General features: G+C 46.2%; 2 protein-coding genes across 2 annotated transcripts in view; one reads left to right on the forward strand and one right to left on the reverse strand.

Moving 5' to 3' along the window:
• Window positions 1–4576: 4576 nt before the first annotated feature.
• RING1 (ring finger protein 1) lies at window positions 4577–19263 on the forward strand. Its single transcript, XM_033086987.1, has 6 exons — window positions 4577–4724; window positions 6329–6489; window positions 10888–11103; window positions 16047–16361; window positions 17411–17582; window positions 19036–19263. The coding sequence occupies exons 1-6, from the start codon at window positions 4647–4649 to the stop codon at window positions 19135–19137; spliced, it is 1044 nt and encodes a 347-aa protein (XP_032942878.1). The 5' UTR covers window positions 4577–4646; the 3' UTR covers window positions 19138–19263.
• A 1521-nt stretch (window positions 19264–20784) lies between these two features.
• VPS52 (VPS52 subunit of GARP complex) overlaps window positions 20785–24340 on the reverse strand; it is a 47933-nt gene continuing 44377 nt past the window's right edge. Inside the window, exons 19-20 of the mRNA XM_033086991.2 lie at window positions 23831–23949; window positions 20785–21007 (exon numbers count right to left, since the gene is read on the reverse strand). Of these exons, the coding sequence (XP_032942882.1) occupies window positions 20861–21007; window positions 23831–23949 (266 nt within the window). The 3' untranslated portion in view covers window positions 20785–20860. The remainder of the gene's footprint in view (window positions 21008–23830; window positions 23950–24340) is intronic.

Genomic DNA, 24340 nt, shown 5'->3' on the forward strand with positions numbered 1-24340 from the left:
CCAGGGCCCTCCCGGCGAGGCCGTCCAACCCCTGCCCCTCCAAATTCCCAAAAAATCCAAACGCTCCCTGCACCCAAATCAGGAATTCCGGGAATTCCGGGATCAGGAATTCCTCCTGGACTCCCTGAATTCCCTCAAATCCGAGCTGGAGCAGCTGAAGGAGCCGCCGGGATCCCGGGAATTCCCTGCCAGGACCTGCCAGGACCTGCGGCTCAGCCACCCCCGGCTCCCGGATGGTTCAGTCCAAAATTCCTTAATTTTGGGGATTTTCGGGATTTGGGAATTTGGGAATTTTGAGATTTGGGGGGTTTGGGTTTTGGGGATTCCTGGGATTTGGGGGGTTTGGGATTTGGGAATTCCCTGCCAGGACCTGCCAGGACCTGCTGTTCAGCCACCCCCGGCTGCCGGATGGTTCGGTCCAGAATTCCTCAATTTTGGGGATTTTAGGATTTTGGGATTTGGGGATTTGGGGATTTTGGAATTCCTGGGATTTTGGGATTTGGGGATTCCTGGGATTTGGGGATTTGGGGATTTGGGGATTTGGGGATTTGGGAATTCCCAAATTTTGGGATTTGAGGATTCCCGGGATTTAGGGATTTGGGGTTTTGGGATTTGGGGATTCCCAAATTTTGGGATATTGGGGATTTTGGGATCCCAGAATTCCCGGGATTTCTTCGTTCCCACTCTGGGATTTGGGGATTTGGGGATTCCTGGAATTCCCAAATTTTGGCATTTGGGGATTTTGGGATTTGGGGGATTTGGGGATTCAAGAATTCCCAAATTTTCTCATTCCCGAACTCCGGGATTTGGGGATTTGGGGATTTCTGGAATTCCCACATTTTGGGATTTTGGGGATTTTGGGATTTTGGGGGCTTGGGATTTGGGAATTCCCAGGATTTGGGGATTTGGGAATTCCCAAATTTTGGGATATTGGGGATTTCGGGATTTGAGAATTCCCAAATTTTGGGATATTGGGGATTTGGGAATTCCTGGGATTTGGGGATTTTGGGATCCCGGAATTCCTGTGATTTGTTCGTTCCCACTCTGGGATTTGGGGATTTTGGGATTTCTGGAATTCCCAAATTTTGGCATTTGGGGATTTTGGGATTTGGGGGATTTTGGGATCCCAGAATTCCCAAATTTTCTCATTCCCAATCTCTGGGATTTGGGGATTTTGGGATTCCTGGAATTCCCAATCTCTGGGATTTGGGATTTTTCTTTTCCCAGGGGAATATTGGATCGATCCCAACCAGGGCTGCTCCCGGGATTCCTTCCGGGTTTTCTGCAACTTCACGGCCGGAGGCGAGAGCTGCATCTTCCCGGAATTCTCACAGGTGAGAATTCCCCAAAAAAAAAAACAAAAAACCCAATAATTCCCCCCGGAAAAATTCCCAGAAATTCCCAGGAAATTCCTGAAAATAAAATTAAATTAAAAATTTAAAAATTCCCTCATTCCCAAATGGACCAAAAATCCGCCTGGAATGGGTCAGGATCCCGAAATTCCCCGAGGATCAGGATCTCAAAAATTCCCAAAATGTGGAATCCCAAAATTCCCAAAATGGGGAATCCCAAAATTCCCAAGGATCGGGATCCCAAAAATTCCCACCCTTTGGGATTTGGGCATTTTGGGATTTGGAATTTTGGGATTTCCTCATTCCCAATCTCCGGGATTTGGGGATTTTGGGGATTTCTGGAATTCCCAAATTTTGGCATTTGGGGATTGTAGGATTTGGGAATTCTGGGATTTCCTCATTCACAATCTCTAGGATTTGGGGATTCCCAGAATTCCCAAATTTCAGGATTTGGGGATTTTGGGATTTCTGGAATTCCCAAATTTTGGGATTTGGAGATTTTGGGATTTGGGGATTTTAGGCTTTAGGAATTCCCAATCTCTGGGATGTGGGGAGTTTGGGATTTGGTGATTCCTGGAATTCCCAAATTTTGGGATTTGGGGAGTTTGGGATTTCTGGAATTCCCAGATTTTGGCATTTGGGGATTTTGGGATTTCTGGAATTCCCAGATTTTGGCATTTGGGGATTTTGGGATTTGGGAATTGTGGGATTTCCTCAATCCCAATCTCTGGGATTTGGAGATTCCCAGAATTCCCAAATTTTTGGATTTGGGGATTTTGGGATTTGGGGATTTTGAGATTTGAGGATTCCTGGAATTCCTAAATTTTGGGATTTGGAGATTTGGGAATTCCTGGTATTTCCTCACTCCCGTTTTTCCAGGTGCCGCTCCCGGATCCGGATCCTGAAATTTCGGCCCCGCTCTGGCTCAGCCACTCCCGCAGCGGCCGCCGGGTGAGGATCCCAAATTCCTGACTTTTCACCCCAAAATTCCTAATTTTTCCACCCCCAAATTCCACCTGGTTTCCCAAAATTCCCATTTTCCACAATTTCCCTTTTTTTTTGCAGTTTTCCTACCCGGAATTCCCGGTCCAGCTCCGGTTCCTGCAGCTCCTGAGCAGCTCCGGCCGCCAACGCCTGACCCTGCCCTGCCCCCAAAATTCCCAAAATTCCCCAAAAAATTCCCAAAATTTTTCCGGAATTTTCCTGGCGGCCACCGGGGAGGAGCTGGGGGCGGAGGAGGCGCGAGTGATCCAGGACGGATGCGTGGTGGGTGGGGAAATTCGGGAATTTTGGGGGTGGAAAATGGGAATTTTGGGGAATTTTTGGGAATTTTGGGGAATTTCTGGAAATTTCTGGGAATTTTGGGGGTGAAAAATGGGAATTTCGGGGAATTTTCGGGAATTTTGGGGGGTGAAAAATGGGAATTTTAGGGAATTTTTGGGAATTTTTGGGAATTTTGAGAGAGGAAAAATGGGAATTTTGGGGTGGAAAAATGGGAATTTAGGGAGTTTGGGGAATTTGCGGAATTTTGGGGATTTGGGGAATTTAGGGAATAATTTGAGGGGGGAAGGGAAGAAAATGGGAATTTGAGATTCGATAACAGATTTTTGGGATGGATTTTGTCCCAAATTCCCAATTTTTTCCCTCTGCATTTTTTCCCAAATTCCTGATTTTTTTTTCCTCTGGATTTTTCCCAAATTCCCGATTTTTTCCCTCTGGATTTTTGTCCCAAAATCCCGATTTTTTTTGTCCCAAATTCTGATTTTTCCCCTTTTCCCGCAGGTCGGATCCGGGCGCCTCCTCCTGGAATTTCTCCTCCCTCGCCCGGAGCTGTTCCCGATCCAAGATTTCCTCCTGGAACCTTCTGGAATTCCCAAAAATCCCGGGAATTCTGCAATCGAGCTGGGACCCGTCTGTTTCCTGGGATAAAAACCCAAAATTCCCCAAAATTCCCAAATTTTCCCCAAAAATTCCCAAAATTCCCCTAAAATTCCCCAAAAATTCCTTTTTTTCCCCCGAAATTCCAGATTTTCCCCCCAAAATTTCTCTGGATTTCCCCCACATTTTCCCCCTAAATTCCCATTTTTCCAAAAAAAAATCCCATTTTTTCCCCCCAAAAAACTCCCAGGTTTTCCCCAGCTTGCCCCCCAAATTTCAGCTTTTTTTCCCCCTATTTTTCCCCCAAAATTCCCGAATTTTTCCACCCAAATTCCTGAATTTCTCGCCCCAAATTCCCGTTTTTTTCCAAATTTTTCCCTCAAAATTCCATTTTTTTCCCACATTTTTTCCTTAAAATTCCCAATTTTTTCCCCATTTTTCCTCCAAATTCCCAGATTATTTTCCCATTTTTTTCCCAAAATTCCCAAATTTTTTCCCCCCAAATTCCCGGGGTTTTTTCCCATTTTTTCCCCCAAATTCCTGATTTTTCCCCCCAAAATTCCCAGATTTTTTTCCCATTTTGCCCCCCAAAATCCCAGACTTTTTTCCCATTTTTTTCCCCCAAATTCCTGAATTTTTCCCCAATTTGCCCCCCCATCCCAGAGGAATTTTTGGGGGGAATTCTCGGGAATTTCAGTCCCGAATTTCCCCCCAGAGAGATTTTAACATTCACAATAAATTTCTATTTTCCTATGGAAAAAAAAAGAGAATTCCCGGATTTTGGGAGTTTGATTTCCCAGTCCCAGGGGACTGGGATGGACTGGGATGGATTGGGATGGACTGGGATGGACTGGGATGGACTGGGATGGACTGGGAGGGACTGGGATGAACTGGGAGGGACTGGGATGAACTGGGATGGACTGGGATGGACTGGGATGGACTGGGAGGGACTGGGATGGACTGGGAGGGACTGGGATGGACTGGGAGGGACTGGAATGAACTGGGATGGATTGGAATGAACTGGGATGAACTGGGAGCGCGCGGACGTTTCCCGCCTCCGCCCGCGCCCTGAGACCACGCCCACAACTCCATATAAGGCCATGACCACACCCCCTCGGGAATCCCGCGCTCAGCTCGCCTCTCCCCTTTAACCACGCCCCTTCATTTACATACCCACGCCCCACCGCATCCATATATGGCTGAAACCACGCCCCAATCGTTCTCCCATTGGCCAATCCCGGCCACTCCTCCCATTGGCAGCCGCTCCGTGACGTCATCAGGCTGCGCCACCCGGAAGTGGCGGCGGCGGCGGCGTCGCGCGGCTCGGGCGGATTTCGGGGGTCCCGGGGCGGATTTTGGGGGTCCCGGGGCGGATTTCGGGGTTCCCGGGGCGGATTTTGGGGGTCCCGGGGGGCCATGGCCGCCCCCGCCAGCGCGCAGAGCGCCAGCAAGACCTGGGAGCTGAGTCTGTACGAGCTGCACCGCACCCCGCAGGTACCGCCCGGGAAGGGAACCGGAATTTGGGGAGGGAGCCGGAATTTGGGGAGGGGGACCCCGAAATTTGGGGGGGGGGGTCAGAATTTGGGGGGATAAATCCCCAGATTTGGGGGTGCCCCGAAATTGGGGAGGGGGGTGTCAGAAACCCCAAAATTTGGGGGTCGGAATTGGGGTAAAAAACCCAAAATTGGGATAAAAGTGGAGGGGGGAGACCCCAAAATTGGGGACGGGCACCCCAAAAATGGGGACAGGGAGGGGGACTGACCCCAGGGTGTCCCCAAAGTGTCCCCAGGGTGTCCCCGGTGGGGCTGGAGCTGGCCCAGTCCCCCTGGGGGTGTCCCCAAGGCCTGGGGACGTTTGTCACCCCCCACTTTGTCACATGGGGGATGGCACGGAGATGGCCGTGTCACCAGGGATGTCCCCAGGGTGTCACTGTCCCCAGGCTGTGTCACTGTCCCCAGGGTCTCCCCAAGGATGTCACTGTCCCCGATGTCCCCAGGGTGACACTGTCCCCACGGTCTCACTGTCCCCAATGTCCCCAGGGTGTCACTGTCCCCAGGGTGTCCCCAGGGGTGTCATGGACCCCGATGTCCCCAGGGGCGTCACTGTCCCCAGGGGTGTCACTGTCCCCAATGGCCCCGGGGTGTCATTGTCCCCAGGGATGTTCCCAGGCTGTGTCACTGTTCCCAGAGGTGTCACTGTCCCCAGGCTGTGTCACTGTCCCCATGGTGTCACTGTCCCCAGTGTCCCCACGGTGTCCCCAGGGTGTCCCCAGGGGTGTCACTGTCCCCAGTGTCCCCAGGGTGTCACTGTCCCCAGAGTGTCACTGTCCCCAATGTCCCCAGGGTGTCACTGTCCCCAGGGGTGTCCCCAGAGTGTCACTGTCCCCTCTGTCCCCAGAGTGTCACTGTCCCTGATGTCCCCAGGGTGTCATTATCTCCAGGGTGTCCCCATGGTGTCACTGTCCCCAGGGTGTGTCACTGTCACTGCTGTCCCCTCAGGAGGCCATCATGGACGGCACGGAGATCACCGTGTCCCCAGGGTGTCACTGTCCCCAGTGTCCCCAGGGATGTCCCCAGGCTGTGTCACTGTCCCCAGTGATGTCCCCAGGGTGTCACCATTGTCCCCAATGTCCCCTCAGTGTCACTCTGTGTCCCCAATGTCCCCTCAGGAGGCCATCATGGACGGCACGGAGATCGCCATGTCCCCAGGGTGTCACCGTCCCCAGTGTCCCAAGGGGTGTCACTGTGCCCAGGTGTCACTGTCCCCAATGTCCCCAGGGTGTCACTGTCACTGCTGTCCCCTCAGGAGGCCATCATGGACGGCACGGAGATCGCCGTGTCCCCGCGCTCGCTGCACTCGGAGCTGTCAGGGCAGTGTCAGGGCAGTGTCAGGGTGTCACTGTCCCCTCAGTGTCACTCTGTGTCCCCAATGTCCCCTCAGGAGGCCATCATGGACGGGACGGAGATCGCCGTGTCCCCGCGCTCGCTGCACTCGGAGCTGTCAGGGCTGGGTCAGGGCAGTGTCAGAGCTGTCCCCAGGCTGTGTCACTGTCCCCACGGTGTTCTCAGTGTCACTCTGTGTCCCCAATGTCCCCTCAGGAGGCCATCATGGACGGGACCGAGATCGCCGTGTCCCCGCGCTCGCTGCACTCGGAGCTCATGTGCCCGATCTGCCTGGACATGCTCAAGAACACCATGACCACCAAGGAGTGTCTGCACCGCTTCTGCTCCGACTGCATTGTCACCGCCCTCAGGAGCGGGTCAGTGTCACTGTCACCTCAGTGTCACTGTCACCTGTGTGTCATTGTCACCTGTGTGTCATTGTCACCTGTGTGTGTGCTCTGTCACCCTGTGCCCTGTGTCTGCACCGCTTCTGCTCCGACTGCATTGTCACTGCCCTCAGGAGTGGGTCAGTGTCACCTCAGTGTCATTGTCACCTGTGTGTCATTAATGTCACCTGTGTGTGTGCTCTGTCACCCTGTGCCCTGTGTCTGCACCACTTCTGCTCCGACTGCATTGTCACAGCCCTCAGGAGTGGGTCAGTGTCACCTCAGTGTCATTGTCACCTCTGTGTCACCTGTGTGTCATTGTCACCTGTGTGTCACCTGTGTGTCATTAATGTCACTTGTGTGTGTGCTCTGTCACCCTGTGCTCTGTGTCTGCACCGCTTCTGCTCTGACTGCATTCTCACAGCTCTGAGGAGTGGGTCAGTGTCATTGTCACCTGTGTGTCATTGTCACCTGTGTGTCATTGTCACCTGTGTGTCACCTGTGTGTCACTGTCACCTGTGTGTGTGCTCTGTCACCCTGTGCTCTGTGTCTGCACCGCTTCTGCTCTGACTGCATTGTCACTGCTCTGAGGAGTGGGTCAGTGTCACCTCAGTGTCATTGTCACCTGTGTGTCACCTGTGTGTCATTGTCACCTGTGTGTCACCTTTGTTTCAATCCCATTTCCCCATTTTTTCCCCATTTTTTCCCATTTTTCCTTCATTATTTCCCATTTCCCCCATTTTTCCCCACTTTTCTCCCATTTTCCCCTGCATCAGGTGAGTCAGCACCACAAGGAAAACCAGGAATGAGAATTCCCAACTTTTCCCTCTTTTTTTCCCATTTTTTCCCATTTTTCTCCCATTTTTCCCCATTTCCCCCCCATCTTTTTCCATTTTTTCCCATTTCCCCCTCATTTTTCCCTCATTATTTTCCCCATTTTTCCCCCATTTTTCTCTCATTTTTCCCCCATTTTCCCCCAATTTTTCCCCATTTTTTCCCCAATTTTTCCCCATTTTTCCCCCAAATTTTTCCCAATTTTGTCCCCCCATTTTTCCCACACTTTTCCCTGTTTTTCCCAGGAACAAGGAATGCCCCACCTGCCAGAAGAAGTTCAGTTCCCATTTCCCATTTTCCCCTTTTTTTCCCCTCATTTTTTCCCCATTTTTCCCATTTTTTCCCCACTTTTCCCCATTTTTCTCCCATTTTCCCCTGGATCAGCTGAGTCAGCACCACAAGGAAAACCAGGAATGACAATTCCCAACTTTTTCCCATTTTTCCCCCTTTTTTTCCCATGTTTTTTCCCCTTTTTTCCCCATTTTCCCCCCATCTTTTTCCCTTTTTCCCCCCATTTTTTCCCATTTCCCCCTCATTTTTCCCTCATTATTTCCCCATTTTTCCCCTGTTTTCCCCCCATTTTTCCCCATTTTTCTCTCATTTTTCCCCCATTTTCCCCCATTTTTTCCCCAATTTTTCCCCAATTTTTTCCCCAGTTTTTTTCCCACATTTTCCCCTGTTTTTTCCAGGAACAAGGAGTGCCCCACCTGCAGGAAGAAGTTCAGTTCCCATTTCCCATTTTCCCCTTTTTTTCCCTCATTTTTCCCCCATTTTTCCCCCATTTTCCCTCATTTCCCCCCCCACATTTTCCCCATTTTTTCCCCATTTTTTCCCCATTTTTTACTCAATTTTTTCCCACATTCCCCTGCACTTTTTCCCTGTTTTTTTCAGGAACAAGAAATGCCCCACCTGCCAGAAGAAGTTCAGTTCCCATTTTCCCCTTTTTTTCCCCTCATTTTTTCCCCATTTTTCCCATTTTTTCCCCACTTTTCCCCATTTTTCTCCCATTTTCTCCTGAATCAGCTGAGTCAGCACCACAAGGAAAACCAGGAATGAGAATTCCCAACTTTTTCCCATTTTTCCCCCATTTTTTCCCATGTTTTTTTCCCTTTTTTCCCCATTTTCCCCCCATCTTTTTCCCTTTTTTCTCCCATTTTTTCCCATTTCCCCCTCTTTTTTCCCTCATTATTTCCCCATTTTTTCCTCTGTTTTCCCCCCATTTTTCCCCATTTTCCCCCAATTTTTCCCCAATTTTCCCCCATTTTTCCCCATTTTCCCCCAATTTTTCCCCAGTTTTTTTCCCACATTTTCCCCTGTTTTTTCCAGGAACAAGGAATGCCCCACCTGCAGGAAGAAGTTCAGTTCCCATTTCCCATTTTCCCCTTTATTCCTCTCATTTTTTCCACCATATTCCCCATTTTTCCCACACTTTTCTTCCATTTTTTTCTCAATTTTTCCCATTTTCCCCCCATTTTTTCCTCATTTTTTCTTCATCATTTCCCCATTTTCCCCCCATTTTTTCCTGTTTTTCCCCCATTTTTCCTCAATTTTCCCCCACATTTTCCCCCATTTTTCCCCAATTTTTCCCCATTTTTTCCCCAAATTTTTCCCAATTTTGTCCCCCCATTTTTCCCACACTTTTCCCTGTTTTTTCCAGGAACAAGGAATGCCCCACCTGCCAGAAGAAGTTCAGTTCCCATTTCCCATTTCCCCCTTTTTTTCCCCTCATTTTTTCCCCATTTTCCCCTCATTTTTTTCCCAAATTTTCCTCCCATTTTTTTCCCCATTTCCCCCCATTTTTCCCATTTTCCCCTCATTTTTTGCCACATTTTCCTCCTCATTTTTTTCTCAATTTTTCCTCCATTTTTCCCCCATTTTCCCCCCATTTTTTTCATTTTTCCCCCCATTTTTTACCATTTCTTCCCTTATTTTTCCCCTATATTTTCCTCATTTTCCCTCAATTTTTCCCCAATTTTTCCCCAATTTTTCCCCATTTTTTCCCCATTTATTCCCCATTTCTCCCCATTTTTCCCCCATTTTCCCCCCATTTTTTCCCTTTTTTCCCCCATTTTTTCCCATTTCCCCCTCATTTTTCCCTCATTATTTTCCCATTTTTCCCCTGGTTTTCCCCCCATTTTCCCCCATTTTTCTCTCATTTTTCCCCCAATTTTTCCCCAATTTTTCCCCATTTTTCTCTCATTTTTCCCCCATTTTTCCCCAGATTTTTTCCCACATTTTCCCCTGTTTTTTCCAGGAACAAGGACTGCCCCACCTGCAGGAAGAAGTTCAGTTCCCATTTCCCATTTTCCCCATTTTTCTCTCACTTTTTCCCCATTTTTCCCATTTTTTCCCCACTTTTCCCCATTTTTCTCCCATTTTCCCCTGGATCAGCTGAGTCAGCACCACAAGGAAAACCAGGAATGAGAATTCCCAACTTTTCTCTCTTTTTTCCCATTTTCCCCATTTTTCCCGTTTTTTTCTCCCTTTCCCCCCCCATTTTTTTCCTTTTTTCTCCCAATTTTTTCCCATTTCCCCCTCATTTTTCCCTCATTATTTTCCTCATTTTTTCCCATTTTTCCCCCATTTTTTCCCCATTTTTTCCCCATTTTCCCCATTTTTTTCCCCATTTTTTTCCCCATTTCCCCCTCATTTTTCCCCCATTTTTCCCCATTTTTCTCTCATTTTTCCCCCATTTTCCCCCAATTTTCCCCAGTTTTTTTCCCACATTTTCCCCTGTTTTTTCCAGGAACAAGGAATGCCCCATCTGCCAGAAGAAGTTCAGTTCCCATTTCCCATTTTCCCCTTTTTTTCCCCTCATTTTTTCCCTATTTTTCCCATTTTTTCCCCACTCTTCCCCATTTTTCTCCCATTTTCCCCTGGATCAGCTGAGTCAGCACCACAAGGAAAACCAGGAATGACAATTCCCAACTTTTTCCCATTTTTCCCCCTTTTTTTCCCATGTTTTTTCCCCTTTTTTCCCCATTTTCCCCCCATTTTTTTCCTTTTTTTCCCCCATTTTTTCCCATTTCCCCCTCATTTTCCCCTCATTATTTTCCTCATTTTCCCCCATTTTTCCTCCATTTTCCCCATTTTTTCCCCATCTTTTCCCCATTTTTTCCCCCATTTTCCCCATTTTCCCCATTTTTTCCCCATTTTTCCCCAATTTTTTCCCAATTTTTTCCCTTTTCCCCCCCATTTTTTTCCCATTTCCCCCTCATTTTTCCCTCGTTATTTTCCCCATTTTTCCCCCATTTTTCCCCATTTTTCTCTCATTTTTCCCCCAATTTTTCTCCATTTTTTCCCCAATTTTCCCCCCATTTTTTTCCCAATTTTTCCCCATTTTTTTCCCATTTCCCCCCATTTATTCCCCATTTTTTTCCCATTTCCCCCTCATTTTTCCCTCATTATTTTCCTCATTTTTCCCCATTTATTCCCCATTTTCCCCCATTTTTTCCCCCATTTTCCCCCATTTATTCCCCATTTTTCCCCCATTTTCCCCCAAATTTTCCCCAATTTTTCCCCATTTTTTTCCCACATTTCCCCTGTTTTTCCCAGGAACAAGGAGTGCCCCACCTGCAGGAAGAAGCTGGTCTCCAAGCGCTCCCTGCGCCCCGACCCCAATTTCGACGCCCTCATCTCCAAGATTTACCCGAGCCGCGACGAGTACGAGGCGCACCAGGACCGCGTGCTGGCCAAGCTCAGCCGCCTCCACAACCAGCAGGCCCTGAGCTCCAGCATCGAGGAGGGCCTCAAGATGCAGGCCATGCACAGGTGGGGTCAGAATTCCCAAAATTCCCGAAGTTTTCCTGGGATTTCCCGAGGTTTTGTGGGATTTGGGGTGAAAATGGCGCGAAAACGACAGAAAAATGGCACAAAAATGGCTTCGAAGTGGGGGAAAATGGCCCCCAATCCAGTGGAATTCCTGGAATTCCTGCTCAGGATCCAGGCCATGCATAGGTGGGGTCAGAATTCCCAAAATTCCCGAAGTTTTTCTGGGATTTCTCAAGGTTTTGTGGAATTTGGCGCAAAAACGACACAAAAATGACTTCAAACTGGGAGAAAACGGCCCCAAATCCAGTGCAATTCCTGGAATTCCTGCTCAGGATGCAGCCCATGCACAGGTGGGCTTGAAATGCCCAAAATTCCCAAAGTTTTTCCAGGATTTCCCAGAGTTTTGTGGGATTTGGCGTGAAAACGGCGCAAAAATGGCGCAAAAACGGCACAAAAATGGGGCAAAAATTGCTTAAAAGTGGGAGAAAAGTGCTCCAAATCCAGTGCAATTCCTGGAATTCCTGCTCAGGATCCAGGCCATGCACAGGTGAGGTTGACATTCCCAAAATTCCCAAAGTTTTTCTGGGATTTCTCAAGGTTTTGTGGCATTTGGCGCAAAAACGGCGCAAAAACGACACAAAAATGACTTCAAACTGGGAGAAAATGGGCCAAAATCCAGTGAAATTCCTGGAATTCCTGCTCAGGATGCAGGCCATGCACAGGTGAGGTTGGCATTCCCAAAATTCCCAAAGTTTTTCTGGGATTTCTCAAGGTTTTGTGGAATTTGGCGTGAAAACGGCGCAAAAACGACACAAAAATGACTTCAAACTGGGTGAAAATGGCCCCAAATCCAGTGGAATTCCTGGAATTCCTGCTCAGGATCCAGGCCATGCACAGGTGGGGTTGAAATGCCCAAAATTCCGAAAGTTTTTCTGGGATTTCCCAAGGATTTGTGGGATTTGGGGTGAAAATGGCGCGAAAATGGCGCGAAAATGACAGAAAAATGTGGCAAAAATGGATTAAAAGTGGGGGAAAACGGCCCCAAATCCAGTGCAGTTCCTGGAATTCCTGCTCAGGATCCAGGCCATGCACAGGTGAGGTTGACATTCCCAAAATTCCCAGTTTTTCTGGGATTTCTCAAAGTTTTGTGGGATTTGGCGCAAAAACGGCGCAAAAATGGCGCGAAAACGGCACAAAAATGGGGCAAAAATTGCTTAAAAGTGGGAGAACAGTGCCCCAAATCCAGAGCAATTCCTGGAATTCCTGCTCAGGATCCAGACCATGCACAGGTGGGCTCAGAATTCCCAGAATTCCCAAGATTTTCTGGGATTTCTCAAGGTTTTGTGGGATTTGGCGCGAAAACGGCGCAAAAACGGCGCGAAAACAGCACAAAAATGGGGCAAAAATTGCTTAAAAGTGGGAGAAAAGTGCCCCAAATCCAGTGCAATTCCTGGAATTCCTGCTCAGGATCCAGGCCATGCACAGGTGAGGTTGACATTCCCAAAATTCCCAAAGTTTTTCTGGGATTTCTCAAGATTTTGTGGAATTTGGTGCAAAAACGGCGCGAGAACGACAGAAAAATGGGGCAAAAATTGATTATAAGTGGGGGAAAACGGCCCCAAATCCAGTGGAATTCCTGGAATTCCTGCTCAAGATGCAGGCCATGCACAGGTGGGGTCAGAATTCCCAAAATTCCCAAAGTTTTTCTGGGATTTCCCAAGGTTTTGTGGGATTCGGTGCAAAAACTACACAAAAACGGCACAAAAATGGCTTCAAAGTGAGGGAAACTGGCCCCCAATCCAGTGCAATTCCTGGAATTCCTGCTCAGGATTCAGGCCATGCACAGGTGGGGTCAGAATTCCCAAAATTCCCAAAGTTTTTCTGGGATTTTCCAAGGTTATGTGGGATTTGGCGTGAAAATGGCGCGAAAACGACAGAAAAATGGGGCAAAAATGGCTTCAAAGTGGGGGAAAACAGCCCCAAATCCAGTGAAGTTCCTGGAATTCCTGATCAGGATCCAGGCCATGCACAGGTGGGCTTGAAATTCCCAAAATTCCCAAAGTTTTTCCAGGATTTCCCAAGGTTTTGTGGCATTTGGCACGAAAACGGTGCAAAAACAACACAAAAATGTGGCAAAAATGGCTTCAAAGTGGGAGAAAACGGCCCCAAATCCAGTGCAATTCCTGGAATTCCTGCTCAGGATGCAGGCCATGCACAGGTGGGCTTGGAATTCCCAAAATTCCCAAAGTTTTTCTGGGATTTCCCGAGGTTTTGTGGGATTTGGCGCAAAAATGGCGCAAAAATGGCGCGAAAACGGCACAAAAATGGGGCAAAAATTGCTTAAAAGTGGGAGAAAAGTGCCCCAAATCCAGTGCAATTCCTGGAATTCCTGCTCAGGATCCAGACCATGCACAGGTGAGGTTGACAATCCCAAAATTCCCAGTTTTTCTGGGATTTCTCAAGGTTTTGTGGGATTTGGCGCAAAAACGACGCAAAAACGACACAAAAATGGCTTCAAACTGGGAGAAAACGGCCCCAAATCCAGTGGAATTCCTGGAATTCCTGCTCAGGATCCAGGCCATGCACAGGTGGGGTCAGAATTCCCGGGATTCCCAAAGTTTTTCTGGGATTTCCCAAGGTTTTGTGGGATTTGGGGTGAAAATGGCACAAAAATGACACAAAAATAGGGCAAAAATGGATTAAAAGTGGGAGAAAACAGCCCCAAATGCAGTGGAATTCCTGGAATTCCTACTCAGGATGCAGGCCATGCACAGGTGGGCTTGGAATTCCCAAAATTCCCAAAGTTTTTCTGGGATTTCCCAAGGTTTTGTGGGATTTGGCGCGAAAACAGCGCAAAAACGGCGCGAAAACGACAGAAAATGGGGCAAAAATGGATTAAAAGTGGGAGAAAACGGCCCCAAATCCAGTAAAATTCCTGGAATTCCTGCTCAGGATGCAGGCCATGCACAGGTGGGGTCGGAATTCCCAAAATTCCCAAAGTTTTTCTGGGATTTCCCAAGGTTTTGTGGGATTTGGCGCGAAAACGACACAAAAATGGGGCCAAAATCGCTTAAAAGTGGGAGAAAAGTGCCCCAAATCCAGTGCAATTCCTGGAATTCCTGATCAGGATCCAGGCCATGCACAGGTGGGCTTGAAATTCCCAAAATTCCCAAAGTTTTTCCAGGATTTCCCAAGGTTTTGTGGCATTTGGCACGAAAACGGTGCAAAAACAACACAAAAATGGGGCAAAAATGGCTTCAAAGTGGGAGAAAAAGGCCCCAAATCCAGTGGAATTCCTGGAATTCCTGCTCAGGATGCAGGCCATGCACAGGTGGGCTCAGAATTCCTGGAATTCCCAAAGTTTTTCTGGGATTTCCCAAGGTTTTGTGGGATTTGGGACAAAAATGGCTTCAAAATGGCCCAAAATGAGACCCTTATTTTTCCTATTTTCTCCTAAAATCCCATTATTTTTCCACATTATTCCTGTTTTTTTTCCTTTAAAATCCCATTATTTTTTGAGACTTTTTTTTGTTCTTTTCCATTAAAATCCCATTATTTTTCCATATTTTTTTCTGTTATTTTCCATTAAAATCCCATTATTTTTCCAGATTCCTTCTCCTGTTATTTTCCCCCAAAATCCTGTTACTTTTCCCATTTTTCATCCCATTCTTTTCTCCTGAAATCCCAATTTTTTCCCAGGTATTTTTCCTATTTTCCCCCAAATTCAAACAATTTTCCCTGATATTTTTCCTGTTATTTTCCCCTGAAACCCCCTTTTTTATATTTTCCCCTAAAATGCTGTTACTTTTCCCATTTTTCATCCCATTATTTTTCCCTAAAATCCCATTATTTTTCCAGATTTTTTTCCTGTTTTTTTCCAAAAATATCCCATTATTTTTTCAAGATTTTTTCCTGTTATTTTCCAAAAGAAATCCCATTATTTTTTGAGATTTTTTTCCTGTTATTTTCCAAAAAAATCCCATTATTTTTTCCAGATTTTTTTCTCATTGCTTCCCCATAAAATCCCGTTATTTTTCCTTTTATTTCCCATTATTTTTCCCTAAAATCCCATTATTTTTCCAGGTTTTTTCCCATTATTTTTCCTGTCCTTTTCCCCATTTTTCCCATTATTTTTCCTGTTATTTCCCGTTATTTTTTCATTACTTTTCCCCATTCTTTTTGCGTCATTTCCCCGTTATTTCCCCATTATTTCCAGTTGCATTTCCAGTAATTTCCTGACTATTTCCAGTTCCATTTCCTGTTTCATTTCCGGTCAGGACCCGGCCGCGTTCAGCAGGGGAGGGGTTTGGGATCGTGTTATTTCCTGTTCCATTTCCAGTTCCATTTCCTATCCCTTTTCCTGTCCCATTTCCTGTTATTTCTTGTCCCATTTCCTGTTTAATTTCTCCATTTTGTGTTTAATTTCCCGTTATTTCCTGTTCCATTTCCGGTTCCATTTCCTGTTTAATTTCCCATTATTTCCTGTCCCATTTCGTGTTTCATTTCCCATTATTTCCTGTCCCATTTCCTGTTATTTCCTGTCCCATTTCCTGTTTAATTTCCCGTTATTTCCTGTTCCATTTCCTGTTCCATTTCCTGTTTTATTTCCCATTATTTCCTGTCCCATTTCCAGTTTCATTTCCTGTTTTATTTACTGTTATTTCCTGTCCCATTTCCTGTCCCATTTCCTATTTCATTTCTCCATTTCCTGTCCCATTTCCTGTTTCATTTCCCATTATTTCCTGTCTCATTTCCTGATGCATTTCCTGTTTAATTTCTCCATTTCCTGTTTAATGTCTCCATTTCCTGTTCCATTTCCTGTTTCATTTCCCATTATTTCCTGTCCCATTTCCTGTTTAATGTCTCCATTTCCTGTTCCATTTCCTGTTTCATTTCTCCATTTCCTGTTTAATGTCTCCATTTCCTGTCCCGTTCCCGCTCAGGGCCCAGCGCGTGCGGAAGCCGGCGGCCGAGTCGGACCCGGCCGCGTTCAGCGGCGGCGAGGAGGGCCTGGAGGCTCTGGGGACGCCGCCGGAGCCGCCGGGGCCCAGCCGCAAACGCTCCCGCGCCTCCGACGACTCCGGGCCCGACGCCGAGGCCGAGGCGGCGCCGGAAGGGGCGGGGCCGGGCGGGGGCGGGGCCGCCCCGGGGGGGAGGGGCAGCCCGGAAGCGGAGGCGGAAGCGGGAAGCAGTGAGATCGAGCTCGTCTTCCGGCCACACCCCCTGCTGGTGGAGAAGGGGGAGTACTCCCAGACACGGTGAGTGGCCTTCGTCAGCATCGTCCTCCTCTGTCTGTTCCACTTCCTGTTCCGCTTCCTGTTCCACTTCCTGTCCTTGTTCCACTTCCTGTTCCGCTCCCTGTCCCTGTTCCACTTCTTGTTTCTGTTCTACTTCCTGTCCCTGTTCCACTTCCTGTTCCACTACCTGTACTTGTTTCACTTCCTGTTCCGCTTCCTCTCCTTGTTCCACTTCCTGTTCCGCTTCTTCTCCTTGTTCCACTTCCTGTTCCGCTTCCTGTCCCTGTTCCGCTTCCTGTTCCGCTTCCTCTCCTTGTTCCACTTCCTGTTCTGCTTCCTCGTCTTCCGCTTCCTGTTCCGGTTCCTCTCCTTGTTTCTGTTCTGCTTCCTGTTCCTCTTCCTGTCCTTGTTCCACTTCCTGTTCCATTTCCTCTTCTTGTTCCTGTTCTGCTTCCTCTCTTTGTTCCACTTCCTGTCCCTGTTCCACTTCCTGTTCCAGTTCCTCTTCTCTTTCGACTTCCTGTTCTGCTTCTTGTTCTTGTTTCACTTTCTGTTCCTGTTCCACTTCCTGTTTCTGTTCTACTTCGTGTTCCTGTTCCACTTCAGGTCCCTGTTCCCCTTCCTGTTCCGGTTCCACTTCCTCTCTTTGTTCCACTTCCGGTTCTGGTTCCTCTTCTTGTTCCACTTCCTCTTCTTGTTCCACTTCCTGTTCCTGTTTTACTTCCTGTCCCTGTTCCACTTCTTGTTCCACTTCCTCTACTTTTTCCACTTCCTCTCCTTGTTCCACTTCCTGTTCCGGTTCCACTTCCTGTCCCAGCCCCGCCCCCTGCTGGTGGAGATGGGGCAACCTTCATCGTCATTGTCATCATCATCTTCCTCTTCCTCTTCCTCCTCCGTGGATTTCCCCGTGGATCTCTCCTGGTTTTCACTGCGGAATTCCGTCCCAGCCCCGTTCCCGTTGGAATTTTGGGGTTTTTTTTCCCCCAATTTTCCCACTCTTTTTTCCCCCATATTTTTCCCACCCAGAATTCCCGTTTTCCCATGGATTTTCCCCGTTTTTTCCCCGCCAGGTTCGTTAAAACCACCTCCAACGCCACGGTGGATCACCTGTCCAAGTACCTGGCGCTGCGCATCGCCCTGGAGGAGGCCCCGCCCCCCGGGCCTGACCCCGCCCCCTCCCTCAGTGACGTCAGCGAGAAGCAGTACACCATCTACACCACCACTTCCGGGGGCGCCTTCACGGTAACTTCCTGCCAAACCCGGAAGTGAACCGGAAATGGGGTGGGAGGGCCTTGGGCGGCATCGCCACCATCACTTCCGGTGGTGACATCAAGGGAACTTCCTGCCAAACCCGGAAGTGAACCGGAAATGGGGTGGGAGGGGCTTCAGCAGCATTGCTGCCATCACTTCCGGTGGTGAAATAATGGGGACTTCCTGCCAAACCCCAAAGTGAACCGGAAATGGGGTGGGCAGAGCTTGGGCTGCATTGCCGTCATCACTTCCGGTGGTGACATAATGGGAACTTCCTGCCGAACCCAGAAGTGAACCGGAAATGGGGTGGGAGGGGCTCGGACGGTATCGCCACCATCACTTCCGGTGGCGCCATCATGGGAACTTCTGGCTGAAGTTTCCCCCAGTTTTTGGGGGGAATTTTGGGGGTTTTGGGTGGGGTTTTTTGGGGGGGGAATTTTGGGAGGTTCTTGGAATTTTGGGGCGGAATTTTGGTAGAGTTTTTTTTTTAATTTTTGGGATTTGGGGAGGGGTTTTTTGGGATTTTTGGGACTTTTATGGGGTTTTTTTGGGGGGGGGTTGGAAGTTTTGGGGTGTTTTTTTGGGAGGTTTTTGGGGGTTTTTTGAGGTTTTTTGGAGGCGGTTCTGGGGGTTTTTTGGGAGGTTTGTTTGGAGGTTTTTGGGGTTTTTTTTGAAGGTTTTTTAAATTTTGTTTTTTTTCTGGGAGGTTTTTTTGGAGGTTTTTTATTTGGGTTTTTTTTTGGGGAGGTTTTTTAAATTTTGTATTTATTTTGGGAGGTTTTTTAGTGGATTTTTTGGGAGAGTTTTTTTGTTTGGGTTGGGTTTTTTATTAGGAAGCTTTTTTGGGGGTTTTTTGGGAAGTTTTTTAAATTTTGTTTTATTTTTGGGAGGTTTTTCTGGAGGTTTTTTGGGGAGGGATTTTTGGTTTGTTTTTTTGGGGGGGTTAAGGTTTTCTGGGGTTTTTTGGGGTTTTTTGGGAGGAGGCTTTTTTGGGGGTTTTTATGGGAGGTTTTTTGGGGGTTTTTTGTGAGGTTTTTTTTTGGGGAGAAGGTTTTTTGGGAGGGTTTTTTTTTGTTTTTTGGGGATTTTTTTGGGAGGGTTTTTTTGCTTGGTTTTTTTTGGAAGGTTTTTTGGGATGGTTTTTTTTTGGTTTGGGTTTTTTGGGAGGTTTTTTGGGAGTTTTTTTTAATTTGTTTTATTTTTTGGAGGATTTTTTAGAGGTTTTTGGGAGGGTTTTTTGGTTTGGTTTTTTTGGGATTTTTTTTGGAAGGGTTTTTTTTTTGGTTTTTTGGGGAGGAGGTTTTTTGGGAGGTTTTTTTTCTTCGTTTTTGGGAGGGTTTTTTTGGGTTTTTTTGGGAGGGTTTTTTTCTTTGTTTTTGGGAGGTTTTTTTGGGGTTTTTTTTGTTATTTTCAGTAACCATGACCCAAATTCTTTTGCCCCCAGCCCCTGAACGGGTCCCTGACGCTGGAATTGGTGAACGAGAAGTTCTGGAAGCTCAGCAAACCCCTGGAGCTCTACTACGCCCCCACCAAGGAGCAGAAATAGGAAAAAGATCCCAAAATTCAAACTGGGGAGCCCAAAATCCACCTTGGAGACCCCAAAATTCACTTTGGAGACCCCAAAATCCACCTTGGAGACCTCAAAATCCAAACTGGGGACACCAAAATCCACCTGGGGACCCCAAAATCCACCTTGGAGACCTCAAAATTTGAACTGGGGATACCAAAATCCAAACTGGGGACGCCAAAATTCATCTTGGTGACCCCAAAGTCCAAACTGGGGATTCCTAAAATTCATTTGAGGACCCCAAAAGTCACCTTGGAGATCCCAAAATTCAACTTGGGGACCCCAAAATTCAAACTGGGGGCACCAAAATCCACCTGGGGACCCCAAAATCCACCTTGGAGACCTCAAAATTCGAACTGGGGAACCCAAAATTCAAACTGGGGACCCCAAAATCCACCTGGGGAACCCAAAATCCCAACTGGGGAGTCCTAAAATTCACTTGGGGGGGTCCCAAAATTCAATTTGAGGACCCCAAAATCCACTTGTGGACCCCCAAATCCAAACTGAGGAACCCAAAATTCAAACTGGGGACACCAAAATCCACCTGGGGACCCCAAAATCCAAACTGGGGATTCCTAAAATTCACTTGGGGACCCCAAAATCCACCTTGGAGACCTCAAAATTCACTTTGGGGACACCAAAATCTAAACTGGGGATTCCTAAAATTCATCTGAGGACCCCAAAATCCACCTTGGAGACCCCAAAATCCACCTTGGAGACCTCAAAATTCAAACTGGGGAACCCAAAATTCAAACTGGGGGCACCAAAATTCACCTGGGGGGTCCCAAAATTCAAAACTGGGAACCCAAAATTCACTTTGGGGAGCCCAAAATCCAAACCGGGGACACCAAAATTCATTTTGGGGAACCCAAAATTCCAACTGAGGACCCCAAAATCGCCCCTGGGGGGGTCCCCAAAACCCCTCAGGGCCCCTCCCCCCTCAGCTCCCCTGGGGGTGGGGCTCAGATTTGGGGGAATTTTGGGAAATTTTTGGGAATTTGGAGCCGGGGAGGGGTGGGGGGATCCCAAACCTCACCTGGACACCCCAAAATTTCCCCAAATTTCCCCTCCCCAGCTGTCACCAGCAGCAATAAAGCAACACCCAGAGCCTCCAGTGCTTTATTCCCACCTGGAATTTTGGGGGGGAAATTGGGAATATCAGGGTGGGAAAAAATGGGAGTTTTGGGTGGGAGAAAGGGGAATTTGGGGTGGAAAATGGGAATTTTGGAGAGGAAAAAATGGGAATTTTTGGGGGTGAAGCATGTGGGATGTGCAAGACATGCCTGGGATTTTTGGGGTGAATTTTTGGGATTTTTGGGGTGAATTTTCAGAATTTTTGGGGTGAATTTTTGGGATTTTTGGGGTGAACTCCCAGGATTTTGGGGTGAATTCCTGGGATTTTTGGGGTGAATTTTTGGGATTTTTGGGGTGAATTTTTGGGATTTTTGAGGTAAATTTTGGGATTTTTGGGGTGAATTTCTGGGATTTTTGGGGCAAATTTTTGGGATTTTTAGGGTAAACTCCCGGGACTTTTTGGGGTGAATTCCCAGGATTTTTGGGGCAAATTTTTGGGATTTTTGGGGTGAATTCCCGGGATTTTTGGGGGTGAATTTTTGGGATTTTTTGGGGTGAATTTTTGGGATTTTTTTGGGGTTAATTCCCAGGATTTTTTTTAGGTTAATTCCCAGGATTTTGGGGCTGGCTAGAAGTTGGGTTTGTGCTTTTTGAGCTCCACCATCAGGTGGTGGATGTTGATGAGGTCGGCGCGCGCCGGCAGCGCCCGCAGCGGGGGCTGCTCCAGAACCTTCTGGAAGCGATGGTAGACCTGGATCAGCTGAGTCAGCGCCGCCTGCAGGAGCAGAAATCACAATTCCCAACTTTTCCCTCTTTTTTCCCTTTTTTTCCCAATTTTTCCTCAATTTCATCCCTGTTTTTTTCCCAATTTTTCCCATTTTTCTCCCCATTTTTCTCAATTTTTTCCCATTTTTCTTCCATTTTCCCTGGATCAACTGAGTCAGCACCACAAGGAAAACCAAGAATGAGAATTCCCAATTTTTCCCTTTTGTTTCCCAGTTTTTCCCAATTTTTCCTCAATTTTTTCCCTGTTTTTTTCCCAATTTTTCCCCTTTTTTCCCATTTTTCTTCTCTTTTTTTATTATTTTTTCCCAATTTTTCCTTCATTTTTTCCCCACTTTTCTCCCATTTTCCATCTGAGCTGAGTTAGCACCACAATGAAATCCAGGAACGAGAATTCCCAACTTTTCCCTCTTTTTTCCCAATTTTTCCCATTTTTTCCCTCTTTTTCCCCCTTTTCCCTGGATCAGCTGAGTCAACACCACAAGGAAAACCAGGAAGGAGAACTCCCAACTTTTCCCTCTTTTTTCCCCTTTTTTCCCAATTTTTTCTCAATTTTATCCCTGTTTTTTTCCCAATTTTTCCCATTTTTCTCCCCATTTTTCCCAATTTTTTCCCCATTTTTCTTCCATTTCCCCTGGATCAGCTGAGTCAGCACCACAAGGAAAACCAGGAATGACAATTCCCAATTTTTCCCTTTTGTTTCCCAGTTTTTCCCAATTTTTCCTCAACTTTTTCCCTGTTTTTTTCCCAATTTTTCCCCCTTTTCCCCATTTTTTTTCTCTTCTTTTCCTACTTTTTCCCAATTTTTCCTTCATTTTTTCCCCACTTTTCTCCCATTTTCCATCTGAGCTGAGTTAGCACCACAATGAAATCCAGGAACGAGAATTCCCAACTTTTCCCTCTTTTTTCCCAATTTTTCCCATTTTTTCCCTGGTTTTTCCCCAATTTTTCCCAATTTTTTCCTGTTTTTTTCCCATTTTTTCCCACTTTTTCCCCTTTTTCCCTGGATCAGCTGAGTCAACACCACAAGGAAAACCAAGAATGAGAATTCCCAATTTTCCCCTTTTGTTTCTCAGTTTTTCCCAATTTTTCCTCAATTTTTTCCCTGTTTTTTTCCCCACTTTTCCCCCATTTTTCTCATTTTTCTCCCCATTTTTCCCTTTTATTTTCTCTTTTTTTCCAATTTTCCCCCCATTTTCCTCATTTTTCCCACTTTTCTTCTGTTTTTCCCCTGGATCAGCTGAGTCAACACCACAAGGAAAACCAGGAATGACAATTCCCAACTTTTCCCTCTTTTTCCTAATTTTTTCCCTGTTTTTTTCTCACTTTCCCCTCAACAAAAAAGGAAAAAAACTGAGAGAAAAACGGGGAGAAATTTCCTGTGTATTTTCCATGATTTTTCCAGAATTTCCTGCAAATTTTCTGTGACTTTTCCACGAATTTCCCAGGAACTTCTCGTGAATTTCCCATGAATTTCCTGTGAATTTTCTGTGAATTTCCTGTAAATTTTCTGGGAATTTTCCATGAATTTTCTACAAATTTTCCAGGAATTTTCTGCAGATTTTCTAGGAATTTTCCATTAACTTTCTGGGAATTTTCCATTAATTTTCCACGAATTTTCCCAGAATTTCCCAAATTTTTTCCGTGAATTTCCCGTGACTTTTCCATGAATTTTCTACAAATTTCCCGTGAATTTTCTGCAAATTTTCTCTAAATTTTCCAGGAATTTCCTGGGAATTTTCTGCTTATTTTCCAGGAATTTTCCAGGAATTTTCTGGGAATTTCCCGGGAATTTTCCCAGAATTTCCCAGAAATTTTCCACTAATTTCTCGGGAATTTTCTGCGAAATTTTCCAGGAAATTTCCATGAATTTCCCATGAATTTTCTGGGAATTTCCCATTAATTTCATGCAGATTTCCTGTGACTTTTCCATGAATTTTCTGCAAATTTTCAGGACTTTTCTATTAATTTTCCCAGAATTTCCCAAAATTTTTCCATTAATTTTCTGCTGATTTTCCATGAATTTTCCATGAATTTTCCCAGAATTCCCCACAAATTTTCCAGGAATTTGCCAGGAATTTCTCACAAATTTTCTGGGAATTTTCTGAAAGTTTTCCCAGAATTTCCCAAAATTTTTTCTATTAATTTCATGCGAATTTCCCGCAAATTTCCGGTGAATTTTCAGGGAATTTTCCATGTATTTTCCCAGAATTTCCCCAAATTTTCCCATTAATTTCTTGCCAATTTCCCACAAATTTTCTCGAAATTTTCTATTAATTTTCCACTAATTTTCCCAGAATTTCCCAAAATTTTTTGCATGAACTTCCCATGAATTTCCCACAAATTTCCCATGAATTTTCTACGCATTTTCTATGAATTTCCCAGGAATTTCCTGCAAATTCCCCGTGATTTTTCCATTAATTTTCTATGACTTGTCTGCAAATTTCACAGGAATTTCCTGGGAATTTTCTGGGAATTTTCTGCAAATTTTCCAAGAATTTCCCAGGAATTTTCCACTAATTTTTTAGGAATTTTCCATTAATTTCCCGTGAATTTCCAGCAAATTTTATGGGAATTTTTCCATTAATTTTCTGCAAATTTTCTGGGAATTTTCCACAAATTTTCCAGAATTTCCCAAAATTTTCCCATTAATTTCCTGCCAATTTCTCACTAATTTTCTGGAAATTTTCTATGAATTTTCCACAAATTTTCCCCGAATTTCCCAAAAATTTTCCATGAATTTCCTGCGAATTTCTCGTGAATTTTCCCAGAATTTCCCATGAATTTTCCCAGAATTTCCCATGAATTTCCGCACCTGGATGATGCCGGTGCCGATGCGGAAGTTGCTGAAGGATCTCATCACGTCCTGGCTCAGCGCCTCCACCGCGCCCTTCCAGCTCCCCGAGAACCCGCGGATCAGCTGCGTCACCCGCGCTGAACCCGCCAAAAAACACAAAAATGGGAATTCCTGACACATCCTGACAGATCCTGACAGATCCTGACTCCTCCCACTTTTCTCCCCACTTTTTCCCATTTTTTTCCCCAATTTTTTCCCCATTTTTCCCCATTTTTTCCTACTTTTCCCCCATTTTCCCCACTTTTTCCCATTTTGTTCCCCTTTTTTCCCATCTTCCCCCATTTTTTCCCACTTTTTTCCATTTTTTCCCACTTTTCCCCATTTTTCCCACATTTTCCCTTTTTTATTCCCACTTGTTCCCATTTTTCCCACTTTCCCCATTTTTTCACAATTTTTTCCCCTTTTTCCCCATTTTCCCCCATTTTTTCCCATTTTCTCCCATTTTTCCCCAAGCTTTTCCCATTTTCC

This window comes from Catharus ustulatus, unplaced genomic scaffold, assembly GCF_009819885.2.
Source record: "Catharus ustulatus isolate bCatUst1 unplaced genomic scaffold, bCatUst1.pri.v2 scaffold_93_arrow_ctg1, whole genome shotgun sequence".
Taxonomy (NCBI): Eukaryota; Metazoa; Chordata; class Aves; order Passeriformes; family Turdidae; genus Catharus; species Catharus ustulatus.

Coding starts and splice junctions, on each gene's coding strand:
- RING1 (XM_033086987.1), top strand. CDS start 4,647: ATGGCCGCCCCCGCCAGCGCGCAGAGCGCCAGCAAGACCTGGGAGCTG. Junction 4,725..6,328: donor AGCTGCACCGCACCCCGCAG/GTACCGCCCGGG, acceptor ATGTCCCCTCAG/GAGGCCATCATGGACGGGAC. Junction 17,583..19,035: donor CTTCCGGGGGCGCCTTCACG/GTAACTTCCTGC, acceptor TTTTGCCCCCAG/CCCCTGAACGGGTCCCTGAC.